This window comes from Felis catus, chromosome E2, assembly GCF_018350175.1.
Source record: "Felis catus isolate Fca126 chromosome E2, F.catus_Fca126_mat1.0, whole genome shotgun sequence".
In the NCBI taxonomy this organism is placed as follows: Eukaryota; Metazoa; Chordata; class Mammalia; order Carnivora; family Felidae; genus Felis; species Felis catus.
This window is the reverse complement of record NC_058382.1, coordinates 8,601,356-8,618,395: the sequence shown is the minus strand read 5'-3', so window position 1 is coordinate 8,618,395 and position 17,040 is coordinate 8,601,356. Positions and strand designations below refer to the sequence as shown.

Sequence of the window (17,040 nt, the reverse complement as noted above, 5' to 3'; positions counted from 1 at the left end):
AATAAAACACACAAAATTTAGAGGGGCCCCTGGCTGGCTCAGTCAGTAGAACCTTGGGCTCCTGATTTCCAGGTTGTGAGTTTGAACCCCACGTTGGGTGGAGAGATTACTTAAAAGTAAAATCTTTCAAAACAATTAAATGAACAAACCCCTAGAACCAGAATAGCAAACCAAACCTGGGAAAAGTAGAAGCAAGGAAATAATAAAGACAAGGGCGGAAATCAATAAAATAGGGAAAGGGACACCTGGGCGGCTCACTCAGTTACGTGTGGGACTCTTGATTTTGGCTCAGGTCACGATCTTATGGTTTGTGAGATGGAGCCCCGCGTCGGTCTCGCATTGACAGTGCACAGCTTGCTTGGGATTCTCTCTCCTTCTCTCTCTCTGCCTCTCCCCTGCATTTGCACCATCTGTAAATAAACAAATAAGTAAGTAAATAAATAAAATAGGAACAAATGTGCAGTGGAGAAAATCAACTAACCCAAAAGCTGTTTCTTTGTAAACATTTTTTATCTTTTAAAAAGTATCCACGGAATGCTTGGCTGGCTCAGTTGGTGGAGCAGAAGGCTCTTGATCTCCGGGTTGTGGCCTCCAGCCCCATGTTGGGCGTAGAGATTACTTAAGAACAAAATTAATCTTTTTTTTTTTTAATGTTTATTTTTGAGAGAGAGAGAGACAGAGCATGAGAGGGGAGGGGCAGAGAGAGAGGGAGACACAGAATCGGAGGCAGGCTCCAGGCTCTGAGCTGTCAGCACAGAACCTGATGCGGGGCTGGAACCCATGACCCATGAGATCATGACATGAGCTGAAGTCTGACGCTTAACCGACTGAGCCACCCAGGCGCCCCAATTTATCTTTTTTTTTTAACTTCTCTCTCAAAATAAATAAATAAACATTAAAAAAAGAAATAATTTCTTAAAACAATATTTGTTTATTTTGAGTGGAGTTTCCAGTTTTCTGAGAGTATAAACCATGTTTTCTTCCAATAGATCCCTTTGTCTTTTCCAGCTCGAAAAAAGACGAGTTTGTACTACAGTTTTACTTTCTTGCATTATTACATTGGCTCAATACTCATGTATGAGTGTGAATAGGAGTAATGTTGTCTTGTTCGTTATTTTTTTTATTTTTTTTTATTTTTTTTAACGTTTATTTATTTTTGGGACAGAGAGAGACAGAGCATGAACGGGGGAGGGGCAGAGAGAGAGAGGGAGACACAGAATCGGAAACAGGCTCCAGGCTCCGAGCCATCAGCCCAGAGCCCGACGCGGGACTCGAACCCACGGACCGCGAGATCGTGACCTGGCTGAAGTCGGACGCTTAACCGACTGCGCCACCCAGGCGCCCCTTGTTCGTTATTTTAATGGGAATAGAGTTAGTAGAAAACTATCCGAGATGATTTTGCTGTTGGGCTTTGGGAAAGGTCTTTATTGTATTTAGGTAGTCCTTTCTTGGGCACCTGGGTGGCTCAGTTGGTCGAGTGTACAACTTCCGCTCAGGTCATGATCTCAAGGTTTGTGAGCTTGAGCCCCGCAGGGAGCTCACGGCTTTCAGCTCGGAGCCTATTTTGGATCCTCCCTCTCTGTGCACCTCCCCCACTTACGCTCTCTCTCAAAAATAAATAAAAACATTTAGATAGTCCTCTCTTTCTTTTCTTTTTCTTTTATTTTTTTTTAACGTTTATTTGTTGTTGAGAGACAGAGAGACACAAAACGTGAGCAGGGGAGGGGTAGAGAGAGGGGGAGACATAGAATCTGAAGTAGGCTCCAGCTCTGAGCTGTCAGCACAGAACCCAACGCGGAGCTCGAACTCACAAAACCGTGAGATCATGACCTGAGCCAAAGTTGGATGCTTAATCGACTGAGCCATCCAGACGCCCCTAAAGATTTTATTTTTAAGTAATCTCTACACTCAACATGGGGGTCAAACTCAGAACCCTGAGATCAAGAGCCTCTTGCCCTACTGACTGAGCCAGCCAGGTGTCCCTAGATAGGCCTTTCTGTTCCTTATTTCCTTCATCTTTTGTTTGAGCTTCATCCTTTCCTGGCTCCTGGGCCATTAACCAATTATAGGAGTGACTCATACCATAAATACCTGCCTCAGTCAGGAGTCCAGGAGTCCAGGCCACCAGCCCCTACTCCCCTGGCAAGCCGAAATTGACTGCCCCTCCCAACGTGCTCAAAGATATGACAATTCCCGTGAGCCTCAGGACACAGGATTACACAGCAGCCATGTTTGTCCCGGGGACTCATGGGAAACGTGGTTCTTTCCCATCCCTGGCAAAGGCTGATAGGAGTTGACCAAGCTTCCGGCTTTCTCTCTCCTCAGGGACTGGAATTGACATCCCTGTCCTCCTCCTCCTGATCGATGGTGATGAGAAGATGCTAAAGGTATAGGGGCCCGTGGGGCCCCTGGGGGCCTCAGTCGGTTGAGCAGCCGACTCTTGATTTTGGCTCAGGTCACGGTCTCACGGTCATGAGATCGAGCCCTGCATCAGGCTCTGTGCTGAGCATTGGAGCCTACTTGAGATTCTTCCTCTCTCTCTCTCTTTCCGGCTTGCACTCTCTTGCTCCAAATCAATAAATCAATAATACAGGTGTGGGGGCCCAGACACCTGGGTCTAAGTGGGGGCCCTGACTCCTGGCTCCTGAGACTTGGGGGGGGGGGAGGCTGGGGATCTGGACTCTGGGTGGGGCGAACACCTGCCTTCCCACACCTGACTGCCCCCCTTTGTCTATCCTGTAGCGGATAGAGAATGCCACCCAGGCTCAGCTCCCCTGCCTGCTGGTGGCTGGGTCTGGGGGAGCTGCAGACTGCCTGGCGGAGATTCTGGAAGACACTCTGGCTCCAGGGAGAGGGGGGAGCAGGCCAGGTGAAGTCCAAGATCGGATTAGGCGTTTCTTCCCCAAAGGGGACCCTGAGGTCCTGCAGGCCCAGGTATGATACTGGGGGTCCAACTCTGGATCCTGAGGTGGGAGGGAGCTCCTGGGTCTTGAGAAATGAGAATGCTGAGGACTTGGAGCCCTGGATTTCAGGGAAGAGGGGAATGGAGGCCCAGACTCATGGATTTGGGGAGGAGAGGCCTGGGGGCCCAGCCTCCCAGGTTCTGGGGGGTGAAGGGTGCTGGCACCTAGACTACCAGGCCCTGGAGGGGAACGGTCTCCTGTGACCATGGACAGGGCCCAGGTGGAGTTGGGCTGGGAGTTACAGAAGGTGGTATTCCGCAGGTGGAGAGGATCATGACCCGGAAGGAGCTGCTGACAGTCTATTCATCTGAGGATGGCCCTGAGGAATTTGAGACCATTGTTTTGAGGGCCCTTGTCAAAGGTGAGCTTTGGACCCCCAAACTCTTCCCTTCTCTCCGCTCGACTTTGGACCCCTTTCCCGCCCAGGGCACTTTATCCATCATCTCTAATCTACATCGGGCTCCTTTTTATCTCTTTCCTTTTATTATTCCCCTTGGCCGTGTTTCTTGGGGCTTTGCGCGGGGTCATTTGGACAGTTTTCCCAAGACACTTTCGTTATGTGCCAACATTGGTTTCTTTCTGTTGGATCCACGAGTGCCCGCGTCCATCCATCTTTCATCCGTCCAACCACCCGTCCATCCGCCCATCCATTCTCCCACTTTCCTTTTCTTCCTTTCCTACGTGGCTCCTCTGTTTCAAGCAGCGAGGGGTAGGGGAGTCAGAGAGGAACCAGAACGCTGCTTCCTGCTGAGAAATTCCCAGTATTTCACTATTAGAATGAATGGCGAAAACCGAGGGGGGGAGCATAATGGCTACCTGGTAGAGCCTGGGCTGGGGATCATTTATTCACTCAGCAAACACCACCTTAGGGTCCAGAGATCAAAGCAGATCCATTTCCCGCTCTCAAGGACCCCAGATCCTACGAGGGTTGTCCCGACACAACCTTAAGTAAAATTTAAGACCAAAGCGTAGGGGAGGAACCACTGTCAGTAAAGAGACAAGGAGGAGGTATTTAAGCAGGCCTTGAAGGGCTCGTAGAATCTGGACTTAGTAAGATGAGGAAGGGGGATAAATAAATGATAAGGAGTAGGGGCACCTGGGTGGCTCAGTCGGTTGAGCGTCTGACTTCTGCTCAGGTTACGATCCCGCGGCTTGTGAGTTCGAGTCCCACGTCGGGCTCTCTGCTGTCCACGCAGAGCCTACTTCGGATCCTCTGTTCCTCTCTTGCCCTGCCCCTCCCCAGCTTGCGCCCTCTCAAAAAGAAACATTAAAAAAAAAAAATGGTAGAGTGGGGAGGGTCGTTTTTGGTGTCAGAAATGTTATCGGGGAAACACTCGCATAGATAAAAACTCCCGAGAGGCATAGCGTCAATTTATAATTCGTTCTCAGCCCCAGGCCCCCACCCCAGGTGTATCTGTCATGTTCTGGGATGTGATAGAAAGAGCAGTTACTCTTTTAAAAAAAAAAAAATTATTTTTGAGAGAGAGGAGCAGAGAGAGAGGGAGACAGAATCCCAAGCAAGCTCTGCACGGTCAGGGGTGAGCTCGATGCGGGGCTCGTCACAAACCCTGAGATCATGACCTGAGCTGAAATCAAGAGTCGGATGCTTAACCGACACGAGCAGTTACTTTTGACTTTGGAGTCAGATAAAGCTGAATTGGAATACCAGTTTGGCCCCTGCCTTTCTGTGGACCTTGAGAAAGAGACTACCCTCCCCTGAGCCTCAGTTTCTCTCTCTCTGAAAAATGGAGAGGATACCTTGCAGGAGTGTTGCGAGCCCCAGGGACAGCTCATGAACAATGCCTGGTTCCCACGGGTGGGCCAATAAATGGGAGCTCTTCTTCTCCTTCTTCTTTTAATTTTTTTAATGTTTATTTATTTTTGAGAGAGAGACATAGTGCAAGTGGGGGAGGGGCAAAGAGAGAGAGAGACACAGAATCCAAAGCAGGCTCCAGGCTCTGATCTCTTAGCACAGAGCCGGAGGTGGGGCTCGAACTCACAGCTGGGAGATCGTGACCTGAGCCAAAGTCGGAAGCTTAACCGCCTGAGCCCCCCGGGGGGCCCCTACATGGGAGCTCTTCTTAATATAATTCCATTTCTCGTAGGGACACATTCTTTTTTTTTTTTAATTTTTTTTAATGTTTATTTTTGAGACAGAGGGAGATAGCGCGAGTGGGGGAGGGGCAGAGAGAGAGAGGGAGACACAGAATCCGAAACAGGCTCCGGGCTCTGAGCTGTCAGCACAGAGCCCGACGCGGGGCTCGGACCCACGAACTGTGAGGTCATGGCCTGAGCCGAAGTCGGACGCTTAACCGACTGAGCCACCCAGGCGCCCCTCGTGGGGACACTTTCTTACATGGAGAGTGGCAATCAGCCAGCAAATCCGATTCACTGCACAGAAGTTGACTCCCAGCCTCCTGGGAGAAAAGAGAGCGGCTCTGTACAAGAGGTGCCTTGCAGGGACAGGGTTGACAGTGTTGGCTGAAGGGGTGCAAGTGATCCCCCTCTGCTGGGGAAATTGGAGATGGCCGGGCGGACTGGGTCATAGCAGATGGATGGGGTTTCAGCGGGTGTGGAAGGAAGCATCTTCCTTAAAGAGTGTGGGATGAGCCTGGGCTGAGCAGTTAGCATACATTTTGCCCGTGATCCTCCATTCTTGCCCGCAGGGGGTGGGGTGGGGCTAGGGCCAGAGGGTCAGGGGGCTAGAGAGGTGGGGCTTGGGGATGTGAACGGAAGGCGGGGCAGGCACAGCGAATCGGGGTGGGAGGGGGTCTGCCTCATCCACTGGGTGGACAAAGGGGGGCCCTCCCTGAGATGCCGGACCCAGGGAAGGTCGGTTCTGGGGAAAGACGCTGAGCTCCACAGGGGGTCATGATGAACCTGAAGGGCTGCGGGGGGGGGGGGGGGGGGGGGAGGTCCAGGTGATCACTGGGGAGACGTCATTAGGCAGAATATAAAGCGAGATATTACAAATCTTTTTTTTTTTTTTCCTTCTCTGGAAACTGTGAGGAAAGTAGGGGAGGTTTATTTATTTTTAATTCAAAATTTTTAACCGTATTTATTTTGAGAGAGCGCGCGCGAGCGAGCCGGGAAGGAGCAGAGAGGGGAGGAGAGAGAGGATCCCAAGCAGGCTCTGAGCGGTCAGCGGTGAGCCAGAGGCAGGGCTGGAACTCGCAAACTGTGAGATCATGAGCTGAGCCGAAGTCAGGGGCTTAACCGACTGAGCCACCCAGGCGTCCCCAAAGCGGAGAACCATTGTCATTCCCATTTTATGGATGAGGAAACTGAGGCTCCCAAGGTCCAGTGGCTTTCCTGACGAGACACTCAGTGGGTGCCGGCAGAGCTGGGATCGGATCCCAGGTCCGCCTGCTTCGGCCCATTGCTCGTCGGGCCCCCCACTAGATTACACCCCCTCCTTCCGCCATACCCACTTTGGGAACCACCAAAATGTGATGAGAGTCCCTCCTTTGCTTTGGAAATCGACGTGGAGCAAGCAGAGGGAGAAGGAAAAACGGACTCCATGGCACAGGGGCTCTGAGGCCCAGCCGTGTCTACGCCTGCCCGACTTCTTGGCACCACTGGCTGTCTCACCTTTCAGGCTCTCGTTGACCGCATCTGTTTGGATCCGTGAATTGTTGGGTCCGAGTTGTGCTCTTCCTCGTCCCCCACCCCCACCCCAGTGATCTCCAGGGTCTCCCAGAGCCCTTTTCATGTTTGGATATTTTTTCCAGTCTCATTTTCTGCTACTCATTTTTCTTCTCTGTCTTCTCACAAATACCCTTAAGTTTCAGGAAATCAGAGTGACTCACTTTTGCCATCACATCCTGTGTTTTCCTGCACCCAGACCTTTGCTTGGGCTGCTCCCTGCTGCCTTGAAGTTTCTTTCCTCATCTTAGACGCACACCTCCGAATCCTGCCTGTCTTTCAAAAGCCCTACCTCAGTGCCCCTCCTCTAGGAGGCCCCCTTGGATCCCCCTCACCCCTCCGCGAGCGAGCGTAGCCTCCCCCCCCCCTCACCATTCCCTTTGAGGGTAGTTTTGTGGTTCCTGGACACATGTCTCTGGAATGATCTCCTTCAAGGCAGAGGCTGTATGGGGTTTCTCTCTCTATCCCGCCCACTGCCTGGTCCATAACCTACCTCGATAAATGTTAAATGGATAAATGATTTCCTTTCCTTCTTCTTGAGGACTCTAGACCACTGGCCTGCGCATGACCTCATGCTTGCGATAGCCTGACTTCTTAAAGACCCCAGGCTGTACCCGACAACATCCCCTTTTTATGGGGTTTAAATGTCAGGTATCCCCCACAGAAGCAAAACAGACATTCATCTGAAGTCCCCCCCCCCCCGCCCATTTCTTGCCCCCTCCCTCTTTCAGCCTGTGGGAGCTCTGAAGCTTCAGCTTACCTGGACGAATTGCGTTTGGCTGTGGCTTGGAACCGTGTGGACATTGCCCAGAGTGAACTCTTCCGAGGGGACATTGAATGGCGGGTGAGGGGGCGGAGCGGGGGTGGTGGTGGCGGCTGTGGATCCTGACAAGGAGGATGCACTCTCCTCCCTCCCTGACTTCTTCCACATCTGACTCGCCCTTGCATTATGGCCTGTCCAGCCTTCTCTTAATTGTCCATCTGTTCCCGTCTTGTTTCCACTATCCCCATCCATCCATCCATCCATCCACTCACCCACCCACCCACCCACCTACCCATCCGTGGTGCACTCCTGGCTCTGTACCCCATCTCTTGTCCTTAACGTCTGCCCTCCGCGGGCCTTCTGTCTTCTGTGCTCTCCTCTTACCCCATCAATCCTCGCCCTGCCAGTCCTTCCACCTGGAAGCCTCCCTCATGGACGCCCTCCTGAACGACCGGCCCGAGTTCGTGCGCTTGCTCATCTCCCACGGCCTGAGCGTGGGCCACTTCCTGACCCCGACGCGCCTGACCCAGCTTTACAGCGCCGCGCCCGCCAACTCGCTCATCCGCAGCCTTCTGGAGCAGGCGTCCCACGGCGCAGGCTCCAAAACCCCAGCCCTTACACCCTCTGGGGAGCCCCGACCCCCTGACGTGGGGCAGGTGCTGCGGCTGCTGCTGGGGGAGACGTGCGCGCCGAGGTACAGCGCCGGGGGCGTCGTGGATCCCCAGCCGGGCCAAGGCTGCCAGGAGAGCGTAAGCACCGAGCGAGGCCAGGCTGCGCGGGGAGGAGGTGCCGAAGGACCTGGGGGCGGGGCCGGGGAGGGGTGTGCGCCTGGACGGGGGTGGGGCTGATGGTTGGGGGCGGGGTCAGGGAGGGCCAGTCCTCACCACGCCTCCCTCGCCTGCAGAAGTGCCTGCTGAAGGACAAGGCCCCCTCGGAACTCACGCTGGACGCCGTCCTCGGGCAGGCCCCCTGGAGTGACCTGCTCCTCTGGGCGCTGCTCCTGAACAGGGCTCAGATGGCCCTGTACTTCTGGGAGATGGTGAGTGCTGACGTGATCTCCGATTCTACTTTTCTCTGTGTCCCGCCCTGTCCTTTATTTCTGCTGGACCCCAGTGCCCGGCCCCTGACGTCACCCCCACCCCCACCCCCGTTCGCCACTCCCGATAGATGACGCCATCCCCTGCTTCTCCACCCGCCCCACCCCCGATATCACGCCTTTCTCCTGACTTGTCGTTTCCACCAGCAATATATATTGGGCGTTTTCCCTTGTCCATACACGGGACTCCGCCTCATTCTCTCGGAATGGTTACCTCCAAGGGGAAGTTAGAAGGTTATCTGGTAGCCGAGGGGGAGTCTTTTTTAAACATAGTTACACCTGGAAAATCGAGATGCATCGTGGTAGTGGCCATGTCGAAGGGGACAAAACCCGTGGCAAGGACACCAGCTAAGAAGGTGAATCTGGAGGCCTCCAGGCAGCCAAGATGAGGGCCTGGACTAAAACAGGTGCGATGGAGGTGTTGGGACCCATTTGAGAAGCTTGAGAAGTTTTTAAAGAGAAAGAAAGAAAAAAAGAAGAGTCGGAGGGTTTGAGGAGGATCTAAGATTGAGCCTATTTTTATAGCACAGAAATATCTTAACAGGACTTCTTCAGCCTTGGGTTGTTTTAAGCCCATCAGGCCATGGCTTAAATATAGAATTAAAAAAAATATATATGTTTTTTAATGTTTGTGTTTGAGAGAGCAGGGGAGGGGCAGAGAGAGGGAGACAGAGGGAGACACAGAATCCGAAGCAGGCTCCAGGCCCTGAGCTGACAGCACAGAGACCGAGGCAGGGCTTGAACCCACCACCCGTGAGATCGTGACCTCAGCCAAAGTCAGACACTTAGCCGACTGAGCTACCCAGGGGTCCCCCCCCCCATTTTTAATATTTATTTTTGAGAGAGAGCACAAGTGGGGGGCAGAGAGGGGCAGGGAGAGGGAGAGAGAGAGAGAGAGAGAGAGAGAGAGAGAGAGAGAGAGAGAGAGAGAGAAAATCCGAAGCAGGCTCCAGGCTCTGAGCTGTCAGCACAGAGCCTGACTCAGGGCTCAGACTCACAAACCATGAGATCATGACTTGAGCTGAAGTCGGACGCTCAACCGACTGAGCCACCCAGGGGCCCTTAGATTTCTTTTTTCATTGAGATCAAATTCATCTAATATAAAATTCACCATTGGAACCACTTAAAACCGCATAATTCAGTAGCCTTTAGTAGGCTCGCAGTGTTGGTTCAACCTCTAGTTCCAGGACGGTTTCATCATCCCAGAAGGAAACCCCAAACCCATTTAACACTCGCTCCCCATTCCCTCCTCCCCCAGCCCCTGGCAATGACTAATCTGCTCCCGGTCTCTATGGACCTGCCCTTTCTGGATACTTTATAGAAATGGAATCATCTCAGATGTGGCTTTTTTTGCACTTGACTTCTCACGCTTAGTATAGTGTTTTTGTGGGTCATCCCGGGTTGTAGGTATAGGCGTGCTTCCTTCTATTTTGCATCTGAATAATATGCCCTTGTATGGATACGCCGCGTTTTGTTTATCCATTCATCTCTTGCTGGTCGCATGGGTTGCTTTGACTTTTTTGGCTATTGTGAATAATAGTGCTGTGAACACTGGTGTGGAAATACCTGCTCGGGTCCCTCCTTCCCGTTGTGTTGCGTATATACTGAGGACTCCAGTTGCTGGATCATATAGTAATTCTGGGTTAAATTTTTTGAGGCACTGCCGTTCTATTTTCCATAGTGGCCGCACCATTTTACATTCCCGCCAGCAGTGTGCAGGGGTTCCAATTTCTCCACCACCCCTGTTATTTTCTGTTTGTTTGTTTGTTTGTTTGTTTGTTTGTTTTTTAGAACTGGCATCCTAATGTGGTTTCGATTTGTGTTTCCTTAATGATTAATGACACGGAGCATCTTTTCATGGGCTTATTGACCATCCGTTTATCCTTGGAGAAATGTCTATTCAAGCCCTTTGTCCATTTTATAAATTGGTTTGTTGATCTTGTTGTTGTTGTTGTTGTTGTTGTTGTTGAATTGTACGAGTTCTTTATATGCTCTGGATATCAATCCCGTAATCAGGCATATGACTTGCAGATAGTTTCTCTCTTGCTGTGGGTTGCCTTTTCATTCTGTTGACAGTGTTCTTTGATTCACAAAAGTTTTAAATTTTGACCAAGTCCAACTTGTCTGTCTTTTTTCTTTGTTTTTGCTTTTGGTGTCATATCTGAGTAACTATCGCTAAATCCAAGGTCACGAAGTTTTATCCCTGTGTTATCTTCGGAGGGTTTTATGGTTTTGTAATCATATGAACTATAACTATTTAATCCTACACGTTAGTCTTACTGAGATTCCCCATGTGTGATCAGTCACTTCTCCTTTGCTGATCTTACGAGTCTCTGGTTTTGGCTTTTGACAATTTGATTAAGATGTTTTTCAGCGTGAACCTCTTTGAATTTATCCCACTTCGAGTTCCTTGCTCTTGCACGTACAGATTCATGTCTTTCATCAAAATTTGGGGAGTTTTACTCCATTATATCTTGAAATATTCTTTCTAGCCATTTCTCACGGTCCTCTCCCTTTGGGACTCCTATTATACATATATTGGTGTGGTTGATAGTGTCCCACAGGTCTTCTAGGTTCTGTTTATCTGTCTTCATTCTTGTTTCTCTCTGCACCCCAAACCGGATCGTCTCAATTGACCTGTCTTCAAGTTCATGCGTTCTTTCTTCTGTCTCCTCAAAGCTGCTGTTGAGCCCTTCTAGTGCATTTTTCATTTCAGTTACTGCACTTTCTAGCTCCAGAATTATTACCTTTGTTTTTGTTTTGTTTTGTTTTTTTCTGGTAATTTCTGTCTTTTTATTCCTATTCTCTAGTAAGACATCCTTCTCCTGGCTTTCTGGAGTTTTTGTCCATGATTTCCTTTAGCTCTTTGAGCACATTTCAGGCAATTAATTTAAAGCTTTTGTCTAGTAAGTCTGGTGTCTTAGCTTCTGCAGGGACGGCTTCTGTTTCTCTTTTTTCCTGATACTGTGCCATACTTTCTTGTTTCTTTGCCTGCCTCATCGTTTTGTTTTGTTTTAACTGGGCATTTTGAATAATATAGTGTGGCCGCTCTGGAAGTCAGCTCACCCCCTTCCTTCAGGGTGCGTTGTGGTTTGTTGTGTTGACGGTGGTGGTGTTTGTTCAGTGACTTTTCTAAGCTCTTTTGTAACGTCTTTATTCTTTGTCATGTGTGGCCCCTGAAGTCCCTGTTCTGTTAGGTTAGTGGCCAGCTAGGGACTTGACAGAGAAATCCTTAAACGCCCAGGGCCTGGGAGGGGGGGAGGGGGGAGGGGCCCGACACTCCTGGTTTGCAGATTGGCTGTGTGTCGGAGCTGTCTTTCTTTTTCTTTTAAAAATTTTTAGTGTTTATTTTTGAGAGAGAAAGAAAGAGCGCAGGGGAGGGGCAGAGAAAGAGGGAGAGAGAGAGATTCCCAAGCAGGCCCTGCGCCATCGGCACAGAGCCCGATGTGGGGCTCGAACTCACAAACCCCGAGATCGTGACCTGAGCCGAAACCAAGGGTCAGACACTCAACCGGCTGAGCCACGCAGACACCCCTGGAGCTGTCTTTCGACACTCAGGCAGGCTGTTTGCCATTTTGCCTTAGCCTTCTCTTCCTGCTTTTGCTGACACAAAAGGTCAGCAAGGGGTGAAAAGTTAGGGGTTTCTCGAATCTCTTCTGAGCCTGCACCATCTCAGTCATGCATGTAGCCTTCTAGATTCCCTGATACACGTAGGAACTCCTCAAACCCTTATTCCTTCCACTCTCCTCTCCCCCAGCCGCTTCCCTGCCCAGCTGCTGAGTATATTTATCTTTTGTTCGCCTTGACTGTTATTTTTTGCCTCAGGCGGCTGAGGCTAATCTCTATGTCCTTAAATGCTTTCTGACACCGCCTGGGAAGCCATTTCTGGTTGGGGGAAGCCCCGAGAACCTTGAGACAAAACGCAGGCCCTTGAGCTGTTCCTTCAGATAGCCACCAGCTAAATCCACACGCGCACACAACCACAATTATTTAAGGAGAAGATCTGCATCTCCCTCTGGTACCAACAGCTTTGCACCAGGAACAGGCCGCCCTTCAGCCGGGGTGTCGACAGTGGTAGTTAAAATGTCACAGCGCTCTTTTACCCAAACTTGGTGTTTTCTTTCTTCGTTGAACTTTCTCCTGTTTGTTGTAAGTTTTGTAGTCCGGTCTTGGACGCTGAGAAAGTTGGTTCTGACAGTTTTTGCCAGCTTATCTGTTGCTTTTTGGAGAGACAGAGTTTTGAAATTCCGTACTCTGCCAGTTTAGGGGACACTTCTTCCAAGTGCTGCTTGGCCTGTCTGTAACCTCTGAGGTCATTCGAACTCTACCCTAGCCCCGCTCCCTGAACTATCTGACTTTTTTTTTTTTTAAGTTTATTTATTTATTTTGAGAGAGAGCTCGCGTGCACGAACTGAGAGAAACAGGGAGAGAATCCCAAGTGGGCTCCGTGCTGTCAGCACAGAGCCTGATGTGAGGTTTGATCTCACGAAGTGTGAGATCATGACCTGAGCCTAAATCAAGATTCGGATGTTTAACCCACCGAGCCACCCAGGTGCCCCTGAACTTCCTGACTTTTGACATTTTCACCTGATGCCCAGATTCACCTACAAACATTGCTTCAATCTTGGCCTCTGATGACCCTGGTTAATTTCTCACTTCTGGCTCTGTCCTTTCCCTTGACCACAGGCTTCCCCCCACCACCACCTTCCATGAGGCTCTCTAAACTCTGACCCCATCTGGGGTGGCTCAGTCCGTTAAGAATCCGACTTCGGCTCAGGTCATGATCTCACGGTGTGTGAGTTCCGGCCCGCCTCGGGCTCTGTGCCGACAGCTCAGAGCCCGGAGCCTGCTTCGGATTCTGTGTCTCCCTCTCTCTACCCCTCCCGCGCTCATGCTCTGTCTTTCTGTGTCTCAAAACTAATAAATAAAACATTGAAAAAAAAAAAAAAACAAAACCTGTGACCCGTATCCATGACCCCTCTCTCTGTCTCTTCAGGGCTCCAACGCCGTGGCCTCGGCTCTCGGGGCCTGTTTGCTGCTCCGCGTGCTGGCACGGCTGGAGCCGGAGGCGGAGGAGGCGGCCCGGAGGAAGGACCTGGCGGCCAAGTTTGAGGGCCTGGGTGTTGGTGCGTCAGGCACGCGTGCGTGGGGGCGGGGACAGGGAGCTGCCTTGAGGGGTGTGCGCATCCCCCCCACTCCTCCTCGCACAGCCCTGCGCCTTCCCCTTCAGTCCCCTCGTCCTTCCCCGCACACCGCGCCCTCGCTCCTTCTCTTCCCTCATTTATGTCTCCCGCCCCCAGACCTTTTCGGGGAGTGCTACCGCAGCAGCGAGAAACGGGCCGCGCGCCTGCTGCTCCGCCGCTGCCCGCTCTGGGGGGATGCCACCTGCCTGCAGCTTGCCATGCAGGCCGACGCCCGTGCCTTCTTTGCCCAGGATGGGGTCCAGGTGAGCCCCTGAGGTGCCGGCATCCTCAACAGTTCCCACCTGGACTTTGGGATGTATGGAGGATAAGCCCCTGCCACTGCGGGCAGCGAATGGACTTGACCGGCCTCCCTCTGGGAGACCACCCACCCTCCAGAAATTCTCAGCCCTCTCCCAGAAGGGCTGCTCTTCCCAGAAGAAGCCCCACCCCCTGCCACGGGAAAGCCAACCTTCCCACAGCAAAGCCCACCCTCCTAACAAGCTCCCTCCGCGATAGGGAAATTCCTGGTGACTTTAGGAAGTCCCCTCTGGCACACAGGAAGTCCTCCCCACTCCCACGGGAAGTCTCACTCCTCCCAAAGGAAGCCCTGCCTCGTCCACAGGAAGTCCTCCCCACTCCCGCGGGAAGTCTCACTCCTCCCAAAGGAAGCCCTGCCTCGTCCACAGGAAGTCCTCCCCACTCCCACGGGAAGTCTCACTCCTCCCAACGGAAGCCCTGCCTCGTCCACAGGAAGGCCTTCCTGCTTCCTTTGAGAGGTCCTCAGTTCCAGGTCTCAGCAATTAGAATGACCTCTCTGGACAGTTACCTAGTGTTTTGGACAGAGATGAACTCTGGTTTAGGAATCCCACCCTTCCCCCCGGGGAATCCTCTCCTTTGGGAAGCCCTGCTTGGCTCACGGTCGCTCCCATCCTGACCATCCTGACGTTTTAAAACCTTTCCCAATATCAATCTAAAGCTGAACAGGGGTGGGGCACATGGCTGCCTCAGTGACTCTTGATCTCAGGCTCAGGGTGGTAAGTTCAAGCCCCAACGTCGGGCCTAAAGCTTACTTAGAAAAAAAAAACAAAAACAAAAAAAAAAACAAAAACAAAACACCTGACAGGGGCTCAGAGAATCCCACCCTCAGTACAGGAAGTCTGCCCACCCCAACCGGAAGTCCAGTCCTCCCCTGTCCGGAAGGATTTGTCTGGCATTTCAAGTAGTTACCCAGAGTCCTTTGCTTTGAATGGTGGTGACACTCGTGAGTTGCAGCTTGGGTCTCTTCCTTAACCGCTCTGTGCCCCATCCGTGCAAAGGGAGAAAATACTAGTCAGTACCTGTTCTCCTGGGGGGGGGGGGGGAGGGGGGTGGTGAGAGTTCAGTGATCTCATCTATGTAAAATGCTTCACCTGGTATCTAGCATATTGTGTTAATAAACGTTGGTTTTGTAACTCTACCCGCTAAAACCTGGGACAGGTCCTCCTCACCTTTGACCCTCCCCCCCCCCCCAAAAGTTACGGCCGCCATATTGGGCGCTTGCTCTGTGTGCTGCAGCTGTTGCCCAGTTCTTCCCTGGGGTCTTTGGAAAAGGGCTGTGGGGAGATTCAGGCTCTGAACCCTCCTCCCACCCCACAGTCTCTGCTGACACAGAAGTGGTGGGGGGAGATGGACAGCACCACTCCCATCTGGGCCCTGGTTCTCGCCTTCTTTTGCCCCCCACTCATCTACACCAACCTCATCACCTTCAGGTCAGTCCCTGGGGTCCGACCGGCAGGAGGCGGGGGGGGGGGGGCTCAGTTTGCCCTTCCTGCTCACATCTGGCTGCCTCCCCACTTGGTCTGTCCAGTGCTTCCCCTCCCCGTTCGCTCTCTTTCCCTCCCCAAGACTGGGGGCGTATCTGGGAGGTGAGCTTCCGGGGGGGGGGGGGGGCTCTGCAGTGTCTCTGGGGAACGGTTCCTCTGCCCTCTGGCTGTGGCTCGGGGCGGGGGGGGGGGTGGGAAGATCCCTTTGGGGTGAGTCTAGGAAAGTTCCTCGCTGTCTCCCTGCCAATGTCTCTGGGTGGAGAAGTTTGGGTCTGTGTCTGGAGAATTCCTCCTCCGCTTGCCCCGTCCCCGTTCCTCACCCTGCGTTTTCCTCCGTGCCAGGAAGCCAGAGGAGGAGTCCACACAGAAGGACCTGGCCTTTGACGTGGATCGCGGCGTCAACGGGGAAGGCCCCGCGGGGTGAGTGGAGCCCCAGCTCCGTGCGAGGGGGGGCACCCTGGGCAGCTTCAGGAGCCCCAGGCGCCGAGAGCAAAGCCAGAGGGCAGAGGCGGAGCTTCTGGGGGTAATGGCTTCACGAAGCCGTTGACGATACGGAGGAAGTGTCCCAAATGCCACGCTCGGCTTGCGTCGAGCTTTGGTTCTGCCGCGAAGTTTGGAAGCCAGTTTGCCCCATGCCACACGTACTTCCGTCTCCGTGTAGCAAGTGGAATCAGCTGGATTTAGTTCATTCAGGGGATCCTTCGTCGTTTGTTTGTTTGTTTGTTTGTTTTCTGACTCCAGGGCCATTGCCCTGAAGCTCTGTGCTGTGGTACCCAGGCCTAAGCCAACGGTCTACCGAACTTGTGATGATGCCACAGAGTGGAGGTGCTGAGGGACTTGGCGGTGGGTCAAGCAGACGTGGGTTCAAACCTTGACTTTGACCTTGGAAGTGACTTCACCCCCAGCCCCAGTTTTCTGTTAAATGAAGGTGCATGGAAGGTTGTACCCGTGTCAGCTCAGGTTGGGCAGTGCTGCGTAAGAAAACATCCCAGGGGCGCCTGGGTGGCTCAGTTGGTTAAGCGGCTGACTCCGGATTTCGGCTCAGGTCACGATCTCACGGTTTGTGAGATCGAGCCCCGGGTTGGGCTCTGTGCCGACAGCGTGGAGCCTGCTTAGAATTCTCTCTCTCTCTCTGTCCCTCCCTCGCTCGCACGCTCGCGTGCATGCTCTCTCTCTCGAAATAAATAAGTAAACTTAAAAAAAAAAAAAGAAGAATGTTCCGGTCTTTAAAAGACAGAAAAGAAAACACCCTAAACTCTCAGCAACTGGCCACAAGCAACGCTCACTCCTCACGCTCTTTTTCTGGGTTGTCTGTGTCATGCCTCCAATATGGCTTTCACGTGGGGGGCGAGTGAGCAGCTCCCAGCTGGGATGTTGCTGGTCTCAGGGCAGAGGGAAAAGGGACATGGGGAACGAGGTACTGGCTCTTAAAGCCGCCACGTGGAAGAGACACGTGTCCCTGGTGCCCACATTTTACTGGCAAAAACGAGGCGTATGGTAACTCCTCAGCCCCCGATTCTCCCACTGAGAGGGAAGCAGAATGTTTGCCGCGGAACGGCGAGGCGTGTTACAGTGGGGGCCTCACGGG

The 17,040-nt window shown here is 52.3% G+C and overlaps 1 protein-coding gene across 6 annotated transcripts in view; it reads left to right on the top strand.

Annotated features, from left to right (window-relative positions):
• The window catches only part of TRPM4 (transient receptor potential cation channel subfamily M member 4), a 41,354-nt gene that overhangs the window by 8,321 nt on the left and 15,993 nt on the right, over positions 1-17,040 (top strand). For 3 of the 6 annotated variants that reach the window (XM_023245983.2, XM_045045795.1, XM_023245982.2), the window contains 10 exons: positions 2,326-2,387; positions 2,743-2,934; positions 3,225-3,324; positions 7,340-7,452; positions 7,779-8,120; positions 8,276-8,410; positions 13,464-13,593; positions 13,768-13,913; positions 15,286-15,398; positions 15,795-15,872. In XM_023245983.2, the coding sequence (XP_023101751.2) occupies positions 2,326-2,387; positions 2,743-2,934; positions 3,225-3,324; positions 7,340-7,452; positions 7,779-8,120; positions 8,276-8,410; positions 13,464-13,593; positions 13,768-13,913; positions 15,286-15,398; positions 15,795-15,872 (1,411 nt within the window). The remainder of the gene's footprint in view (positions 1-2,325; positions 2,388-2,742; positions 2,935-3,224; positions 3,325-7,339; positions 7,453-7,778; positions 8,121-8,275; positions 8,411-13,463; positions 13,594-13,767; positions 13,914-15,285; positions 15,399-15,794; positions 15,873-17,040) is intronic. The other 3 variants (XM_045045798.1, XM_045045797.1, XM_045045796.1) reach the window with 1 other exon arrangement.